Consider the following 10,350-nt stretch of genomic DNA (forward strand, 5'->3'; position numbering starts at 1 on the left):
GTTATTTAAGTCGAATATCACTATTATTACTAAATTGGATAAAAAATTTCTTCTAAACATTTTGCATTTCATATCGTTATATATTTAAATCTTGAATTTGAGACCACTAATTCTATGTTGTTGGTAGCATTTCTCATTAAACAATAACAACCTTATAATACACGTTGAATTTATGAGAAACAAATTTGATCTTCACATAATACATTTTTGTAAAAGAGACAATTTTTTTTTAAGTGTGATCAAACTTCCTTTTTAAAGACTTAAGTTAAATATAGGACTTAAAAGGATAATTTTAAAAAATTTAAGGACCAAATACAATAAAATTATTTTTGGAGGACTAAAAGCAATATGATTCAATATTTAGAGGATCAAAATCATATTTAACTTTTTTATATTTAACAATTTCATTTCACTTTTACATAAAGACACATTTATCCTATAAAGGTGTTGTACCTTTTGATATAGGGGTATTTATCAATCGATCTAATTCAATCAAAACCAAAAAACTTATCCACATAATAAAAAAACCAAAAAAATCAAAAATCAAATGGATCAATTTTTTTTAAAAAAAAATTCATTAGATTGGATCAAATTTAGATTTGATTTTAAAATTCAATCCAATTGAAACCTAACTTATATATACATATACCTTTTTATAAATAAATTTATGTTACTACATGTTTACATTTTTTATATATGTTTACAAAATTATCACATAATTTATAATTTTTTGTGAAAAAACAATTTGATTGAAGATAATTTTTAGTAACTATTTGATTAAAAGTGCATAAGTATAATTATTAAGTTTGTAAATTTAATTTTAATATATAGTGTATATTTGAAGAGTTATACTACTACTATTAATTGTTTATTGACTTATAACGAAGATATTTAAAATCTTAAATTATCTTTTACTATGTTTATCATATATTACCATTTATTTAATACTTTCTCCAAAGAATAAAAAATGATTAAAATTAAAATCTAATCTAATCCAAAGCATTTTAAATGGGATTAGATTAGTTGCGAACTTAAATTTTTAATCAAACCGATTGGATGATTAATTTATATTTCATTTAAATCGAAGTGATTGGATTGGTTTTAAATAGAGAAACCATTTGATTGGATGATTAAGAAAATCAAAGTGATTAGATTGAATGATTTTTCTCTTTAAAACTGGTCTAATCCAATCCCTGAATACTCTGATTTTTATTTTGATAACACGTTTAATTTAGATTTCATTTTTAAAAAAAATTGAGCCAATCATATCCACCATACCAAAGTGTTGTTAACAATTATTTAGCCTTTTCAATTCCATATTTTGCCTATGTTACAAAGTAGGTTTAGGGTTAACTAACACCACAAAATTAACTTCTAAGATGAGTATTGTTCTCTCTTATATATTTTATACACTATTTTTAGCTAGTATGAGAATTCAACGCACCTCTCTTTGCCCATGACTACCCACCACAATTAAGGTAGGCTACGGTTGACACTTACACTCAAAGTTACCTCCTTAAAGCATGATAAACTCGTGACTCATCAATGAATTTAAGATAGATTTTGTTACCATATTACAACTTGAGTTTAGATCAAACTCAACCTCAAAATCAATTTACAAGATAAGGATTATTTCTCACTTATATACTATATGTATTATCTCTTTGCCCACGACATCTAAGGTGGACTAAAAATAATCATAATAAGGTGTATTTCCAACAACATATAACGAAATAGTATATTAAAATCTTATCATCATTAATAATCACATGTGCTTGGTCCTCCTCTTCTTTAGTTTAAATAAGATTATACTATTTTTAAGAGTACTTATCTCCTCAACGAGATTATCTTGATTATTTGTCTATTTTCTCTCTTTAAGAGTTTTGCCTTTTGAATCGAGTAGTCTATCATGTTTTATGCATGTTTAGACTGATTAGTATGCTGGGGGAGGGGAGATGCTAAGAGGATTTAAAAAAAATGAATTAAACTTTCTGAAGTAATTAAACTTCATGATTACAAGGAAGAATAATAAGGGGTGCTACATCCTATCCAATGCTAATGAATGCTATTTGCTAAGTATACGTTGAACCTACATATACATGGATCTGAACTGATTATTTCCAACAAGTATCAATGAATTGTTCTGCTAGGGCGTCATTCCGAATAGAAGCATATGTAGTTGGTAGTAAGATTTAGTTACCTTTGATCAATGAATCCGTCCTTAAATTAAGTTCACATTGCTTCGCATGAGTAAAATTAAATGATGATACATTCATGTAACTTGACTTTCAAAACTCTTATTCTCTCTCTCTCTCATGCTAGGAGATAACAATCAACAAAAATGCTGTAAAAAGATCTTCTCGCAATCACTCAAAATACTTAATCATAAAAGAAAGTACACAAATAACATATATTTCTGACATTTGTGAAGTCTTATCTTAATGCATAGAGAAGAAACGTTAGCCAAAAACACTTAGATTTCCTCTTTTTATTATATATTAAGCTTGAGAGCATTAGGTAGGAAGCCGATGTTTGAACACCGGCTACTCGAAACGATATTTGCTGCAAAGTGTGTCTGCTCTTGAGCATAGCACCTGAATGCCGTCCATAAAATATCACTAATTGTACTTGTGGCGTAAAACAAAAGGAAGAAAGAATACTTTGCAAATGTAAAGCATTTGAAGTACACCTTTCCTCATCAATTCATTAATAAAGTTCCTCTCTTTTTTTTATTTCTTTTCTCTTTTCATTTTTTGTCATAATTTATCACTAAATCCCTAATTACTGAATTAGGATGTTGATGTACTTGAATTTATATTATGTAATGGATGAATGATTTTTATTTTAACTAACCACACAATTAGTAGTTTCCTTAGAAGACTTAACCATCAAATCTGTCATCCTAAAAATTTTCTCTTGATTGTTGAAAAACCCAAAACCAAGTCGTTGTTAACTATGTTTCACTTCAAGTGGATTTACTTTCAACATTATGTTCATTTCAATTAGAACATCCTCAATCCCTTATTTGATCCGTTCAACTAGTGTTATTTAGTAAACAGTATCTGGTCGTACTCACCCTCATGATCTCATATATAAAAATAAGCAATTCCCATAATTGTGATGTTTGAATGGTGAACTCAAGATACAAGAAAAAAACACTACAAAAGCTTTCAAGCTCATCAAACCATCCAGTAACATCAGCTTTGGAGTTCTCTAAGGATATTCACTCGCTCCCTAATGTGTTGCGGAATAAAATAAATCTCAGAAACACAGTCTCAAAAATAAAGACAATAAAGAAAGATAAGTGCATTTCATTTTTTTTATTAAAGAAAAGCTAGTTTTCACGAAATTAAAAAAAAAATACGGGATAAATAATCCAGCTTTTATTACAGAGTAGGTAGGGATTTACAGGCAATGATGGAAAAAAAAAAGGTGGAGAGTTGGAAAGCAACATTGCAGATGGCAAATCTTGTTGGAGACTAAGATTTTACAATTATTTGCCCACTTGGGAACGCATTTGGTATAAGCAGTTACTATCAGAACATACAACAGTGCAGGAGATGGATGCAGTTCAATCCAACTATAGATTGGAGTTCACTACAGCTGCTAATGATGTAAGCATTTGCTTGAAAATGTTCACAGGAGACTCCACTTGGCCATAAACATGTGCGCATATTGGCGAAACTTCATTTCATCTACTCTGCCATATCTTTATCAGTAAGATTTAAGGTTACATTTAGCCACATATTAACTAGCCACTCTTGCTGTACCGAACAAGTTTTGTCAGGGTGCAAAACAACAGTCCAATTTGGTAGAATTACATGTGACTGAGATAGCTAGCCAAATCAGCTTGTTCAAATGCTTGCCCCTTAAGTTGCCTTGTTAGGTGAGAGCATAATCTATAACAACAAACTATCTACGGTCAGCATGAGGGGCAATGCCAGGGCTTTAAACTTAATCTTACAGCTACAGAATACATATTTAACACTTTTTAGAGCTTCTCCGTGTCACAGGTAGTTCAAGAAGAACATAGAAGTAGCACCGTTCGGCCTCCCTGATATACTGCACTTCGCCGTTCATTAGCTTTAGAATCTTCCTGCTCATGCTCAGCCCTAAACCTTCTTGAGTCCCCCACCGACTGTTATTGAACATGTCTTGAATCAATTCAGGAGGAAGACCTTCACCAGGACATACCATTCTTCATAAAAGAAAAAATATAACACAAACAAATATTAACCACTCGAAAATAATAACAGCCAAGTAAAAATTGAATATATAGAAAACAGGTTAGTACTACAAGTTGCTAAATGTATAGAATGCATTTAGCTAATAATCAGCAATTGCAATTTTTATATTTTTCTTTCTTTCTTTTTGTAGTGTAAGAACAGTTATTTCTTCTTTTGTGTAATCTCTTTTCAAGAAATTACATGGAATGGCAAGAGATCGTAACAGTAGTGGATAAAAATATCACATCTATCTCCAGGGTCTTCCAGAGAGAGTTAAAAATTAAGCACGCTCTGTTGAGGGGTGAGTTCAGATGGGAAACTTAGATTTTTCAATAAGTTTCAGAATATTTAATTGTTATATTGTCATATTTTGACAGATTTATACCTGGGGCTCTTAAAAACACTTATTTGAGGTTTAGATTATCATCCATAAACTCTTGAAGAAAAAAATAATGAAAATTACTTGAAGATCTTGCCACAATACCTAAATTCAGCATGGAGAAGAGTGAGCCCATCTGAGATTTGTTTTATTCTTGGACGTACATGAATCTCTACCCAGCCATCTGGAGATGGTGCATAGCGCACTATATTCAACAAGAAATCAGACAACACTTGTTGAATCCTCAATTGATCACCATAAACTGCCAATGTCTTGATTTCTTCAGGAATATCACGAATCAACTGTAAATTTCTTTCTCTTAACAGTAACATTACTTGGCTAACAACTGCATTTATGACATTTCCAAGCAAGAATTCCCCCTTTTCAAGCTCCAGGGACCTAACCCCAAATAGAAAACAAAAAATGAATCACACCTTACTCAAAAGATAATCAATGCAGTAAGTTTATAGAGGCATTAAAGCAAGTAAGCACACAGAGGAAACTAACAAAGGAACCAAAACATGAAATGAAAATAGCAACCCACTAGCAAAGTAGGGTATATTGAGATAGAATTGATTATTGATATTCACAGATACCAACCAACTCCAAAAATTTGCATATCCTAGCGAGAAGGTAGTGTATATTTTTATGAGTGACATGTGCTTTGTCTGACTTAGTCTATTTAGGAGCACCATACAAGACAAGTGAAATCCATACACATCATTGGCAAACATGTAAAAAACAGGGCATTTGACAAACTATTAGATGCTTCGGTATGTTATCAGATCAAAGCAAAATTGAAATTTTCATGTCATATCAATAAAACATAGATATGATCAAAGCCAACTAGAAAACAGTTTTTTTAAAAATTATTTTCATTGCTTCTTGTACAAACCTTTGAAAACAGAAAAAAAAAATACTGTAATTAAAAGTGAAACAAGAAACAAAAAAAAAAATGTTTTCTCAAAGTAATCAGGCCTTAAGATATTTGCCCACCCCATCAATATCAGATATTAAGTAATTCTCATGTTCTCGTTCTTTAGCATCAACCAGTCATCAGCATCTAATAGTACCAGGACTATCTTATCAGAAGGGAAAAATAACTATATAATGAACTTGATAACTATGTTAGGTTTATATCTTTAGCAGTACTAGAGAAGTTAATTTCACATAAAACCATCAAATACGCTGGGTGACAAGTGCAAATTCAATACTCAATTTGCACAATAGGATGCCTTCATGAATCATATCACAAGTGAAAAAAACCCATTGACCTTTCAGATAGCTTTTAGAATTCCAACATACCTCACACGTGAAAACCTGCAAGGCCTTAAATATATATAGATATCAGGCTCACAAATCAAAAAGTCTGGACCTACAGGCAACTTTACATTGACATTTTAGTTACAGTACTGTGGAGCAACATTGAACCTTAGGACTAACTCGGTCCCTAGTCCCATGTCAAAATACCATTTGTTCTAAAAACTTAGCTATTATATTTCAATACTATACAACTTTGAATTGTTATTCTGTAAGTCATCACATTTCAAAACTAGCAAGCTTTCACGTGACATGAGAGGGATATTGGATTTATATAGCCAAGTTCTATAATTCTTAACACTCTTCCAGGACAACCAAAAGTTGTTAAAGGATTAAATAGAAAACTTACCCATCCTCGATGCTTTCAAGATCAACGTCGCGTATTATCTTTAACATTTGCTTCTCACAAGCAACACTAGTCTCAAGAAACTGCTTTTGCTCATTGGTCAAGCTTGTAGCCTCCAAAAGAGAGTTTGTAAAGCGTATGCCACTCAAAGGATTCTTAACTCCTTGACAAATATAAGCTAACTCTTTCATCCTACCAAAGGAATTCTTTTCTTGTTGTCTCTGTGCCTTAAGAGCCTGCTGAAGTTCCGGACTCATGATTTGCAAAAAGCAAAAAGCTCCTATGATCTGACCCTCCATGTTAACCCTCTTATTTGCAGTCAGGAAAGTTTGTACATACTTTCCGTGCCGATCAAGAAATGAGAAAGGGAATTTATCTGTATCTTGTCCACCAAGTGCATTGTGTAAGACAATCATGAACTTTGTTATTGAATCTGAACCCTTCAACTGACAGCAACTACCAAAAACCTCTCCCACCAACATTTTTCCAATGACATCCACACGGCCCCAACCAGTAAGCTTTTCCATTGCAGTGTTCCACTCTAAGCAACATGTGTTATCGTCCGATGCAAAAATGGGAGGGATCAAAGGATTTGGGCTATGTACAATAGCCTTGTAGTCACCTTGTATGTTGATGAATTTGTCCATTACAATTTTTTGACCAGTAACATCCTGACCAACAAAGCACACTCCAACTACATTATTTGTAAAATCCTTGCTGGAGCAAGCATTCACCACTAAAAACACTGCCTTATTTTGATGTTCTGGGCCAAACGTCCTCATTTTTATCTCAACATTCTTATCTTCTTCACCTGTACTAATTAAATTTAAGTTATGTCATTGTACAACCAAATTATCAATACCTTATTTCTCCTAAAGCCAAACTAGATGTAGTTTATAGAGTAGGCAACAATTTACTTCTAAGTTCATTGAAATACAGTCTGCCTGATTGAGTACTTGGAATGCAGGAAAGCACAAAAGTGAAACTGAGTACATTTTGTTTTCTAAAACATCATACCTTTTTTATATCAAGCAAGAGTTAAAATGATATTAATTCCAGAATCTCCACCTTTGCACTAGTAGCCTCTTACTCCAATCAAGCAGACACTAGATCCTAAATGACATGAATGCTAACCAACGTAGAATGAAAACTATATTGGACTGCAAATATTTTCTTTTCGTCTTTTTCCCTTTTACAAGCTTTGCATTGTTACAAAGTTGAATTTTATGCCTATGTTGAGGTTTTTATTGAATTACTAATGACTGAACCATTATGTGCATAGTTGTTTACAACATCGGATAATTTGGAAAAGGCAGTTATTTATCGTGCTATGAACTATTATTACTGTCCAGTTGACTCCAATACCATTAAGTATCCTGTGCACCTACTAAACATCTAGCCATCATGTTTACAAGTATAGTTTTGCCAAACAAAAATAGCCAGATTGGCATGCTCTTCCAGAAGGCACAGGGTTCTCCTACCAAATATACTCAATGAATTGACCAGAATGCCAGAGTGTTAGAAAGGATACCTTTTAAAGCACGAGAAAGAAGCTTGTTCATAGTTTCTTCAGACTCCTTAAACACAAGATCGTGAACCAAGGACTTCCCCATAGCCTCCTCAACTGGGAGTCCTGTTAATTCTGAAACCTTTGCATTCCACCCATTTACGTGGCCATCGACATCAACAGCAAATATTGGAGCAGTGGCTGTTTCTATCAATCTAACCATCTCTCTGGCCACAGAACTTAGTTCATCCACCCCTTGCAACTCTTGTTCTGACACATGGGGATCCACAACAGCCTTAGAATTTCTATGCTCAGCATCTTTAAACGAGTCACGCAGAATAAGCTGCAAAGAGTGAATTGCATCCATTTCCGCATTCTCCCACGGCAAGCTACGGCTTTTCACCACTTCTAAAAACGCCTTGAAGGAAGAACGGGGATGCATTCTCTGCCCATCATCCTTGTCCTCAGGATGATGCTTTGCACCACCCCATTTGATCTCTTTGGCCGTGTGCGACCTGAACCAGAAAAGAAAATCCTTCTCTGTAATATAAGCAACCGCCATCCCACAAACTGCATCCCCAAGCGAGGCAGCCCCGGGATATCCAGCATCACCCAGACTATCAGTACTCAAACCGGTCGAATCTCCATGGAAGGCCAACAACCACTCAATAATATCCCTAATCTGAGCTTCAGTTGGAGTCACACCCAACGGATAATAGTTCCCTTGGAAATAAAGGGCAGCCCCATCACACTTCACCAAGTCCATTATACTAGGACTCTGAGTAACAATGCCAGTAGGCGAGTCCCTAAGAAGCATATCACACAACAGAGTCTGTGTCCTCAAAACCCGCTTCTCCAACGACTGCGCGGCCAACTGAAGCTCCATGTTCAACTGCAGCCCAAACGCCTGCATCAGAAACTCACAAGCATACCTCAAGGGAAAAGGAATACACCTGGCAGAGGTATGGTGGCAGACAACAAGCCCCCACAGCCTCATCGAACTGCGACCACCAACGCCTTCCTCGTCATTCCCATTGATAATAACTGCCATCACCAAAGACGCAATCGAGCCCATGTTAGCCATATACTGAGCATGACAACCGTGAGGTGCCCTAAGGGTGGACCCAACCAAACACAAAGGCTGCACAAGAGCCTCATCCTGCACCACCCTCACAGCAGAAGCATGACAATCCACAATCATCCTAACTCTATTTTGCTTAAACAAAAACCTAGAAGCCTGAGGAATATCAGTAGCAGGATAATGCAATCCAATGTAAGGCTCCAAATCAGGCCTCTTACTCTCAGAAACAACCTCTCCATGCTCATCCTCATGAAACTTATAAACCATAACCCTATCATAACCCGTCAATTCCCTAACACTTTCCACAACAGTGTCACAGAGAAGCTTAACATCACCGCCGGGGAGAGATTGAAGCTGCGAAATCGCGCGAACCGCGAGCTTCTGCGACTGGACAGCTCCAGCGATAGAGAGGGCAGGATCCTCCGTACGCGCAGGCTCCAAATCGATGACAATTCCGACGTCAATTCGGTGGAGGATTCCATAGAAAGGCTTCCCGGAGGTTCTGGAGTGGATCCAGATAGGGTTCATGAGGCTAATTTCGCGTGCGGAGAAGGCCTTTTCGAGGAGTAAGGCGCTGGAGTGAGTGAAGAGGGCTCGGACATCGGTGCCGAGAGCGAAGGCGGCGTCGTTCTTGTCGTCGAGCGAAGGGACGGACTGCGGAGTAATGCCGAGCATGTCGCGGGCGTTGTCGGAGTAACCGAGGATGCGGAAGGAGGGCTCGTCGACGGCGATCATGGAGCCGAAGGGCTGGATGAAGCCGCCGCGCTGGATTTTGACAAGGTAAGCCGTTATCTGCTGCTCGGGGACGGATTCCGATGCGATGCGGATTGATTCGGAGTAGTTGAAGGACCTCCCGGACTCGCCGGACTGCTCGAAGACGGCGTGGAGCCGCGCGTCCTCCGTGTACTGCGCGATGGCCTTGCTCATGGAGTCGATGTTGTTGTTGTTGTTGCTGCTGTGGTGGCTCAGCTTTGTTCGTGAGGTGTGGATTTGCGGCGGCGGAACGGAGGAATTCGCCGCTCCGCTTGCTGAAGCCATTGGAAAATAAATTACCACCACTGCAGAGAAGAGAGAAAAAGTTACTTCTATTCTATCACTTCTTCTTCTTCTTCTTCTCTATTCTATCACTTTTTTTCATGAGGTTATGATTATTGTTTAGCGAAATTTTGGAGGGGAAGAGTGAAAAAAAAAAAGACAGAGTGACAGTGACAGGTGCAGCAGCAAAGTAACGCTGCTTTTCTTGTTTGGCGTTTCTCTCGCACGCGACGCGATTGCTCGATGGCTTCTTCTGAAAGAAAAGTGAACTTGATCAAAACCCTTTCTTTCTTCAAAATTACTACTACAGTTTACCATCGGTAAAAGTGTATTTATGGAGTATTTTAAAATCAATACTCTTATTACACTCGTTAGTCATGTTAACTATGTCATTATTGTTCTTAATAATTTGTTTTTGTCCAACTTATAGTTTTTACTTTTAATTTGTTGAATGAA

The 10,350-nt window shown here is 36.1% G+C and overlaps 1 protein-coding gene across 1 annotated transcript; it reads right to left on the bottom strand.

Annotated features, from left to right (window-relative positions):
- Positions 1-3,295: 3,295 nt before the first annotated feature.
- On the bottom strand, positions 3,296-10,098 carry LOC114367291 (phytochrome B). Its single transcript, XM_028324451.1, has 4 exons — positions 7,803-10,098; positions 6,275-7,082; positions 4,711-5,004; positions 3,296-4,198 (listed from the first exon to the last, which is right to left on the bottom strand). Exons 1-4 carry the CDS (start codon positions 9,895-9,897, stop codon positions 3,982-3,984), a joined length of 3,414 nt encoding a protein of 1,137 aa, XP_028180252.1. The 5' UTR covers positions 9,898-10,098; the 3' UTR covers positions 3,296-3,981.
- Between the last annotated feature and the right edge of the window lie 252 nt (positions 10,099-10,350).

The sequence above is a fragment of the Glycine soja genome, chromosome 9 (genome assembly GCF_004193775.1).
Source record: "Glycine soja cultivar W05 chromosome 9, ASM419377v2, whole genome shotgun sequence".
NCBI classification, from domain to species: domain Eukaryota; kingdom Viridiplantae; phylum Streptophyta; class Magnoliopsida; order Fabales; family Fabaceae; genus Glycine; species Glycine soja.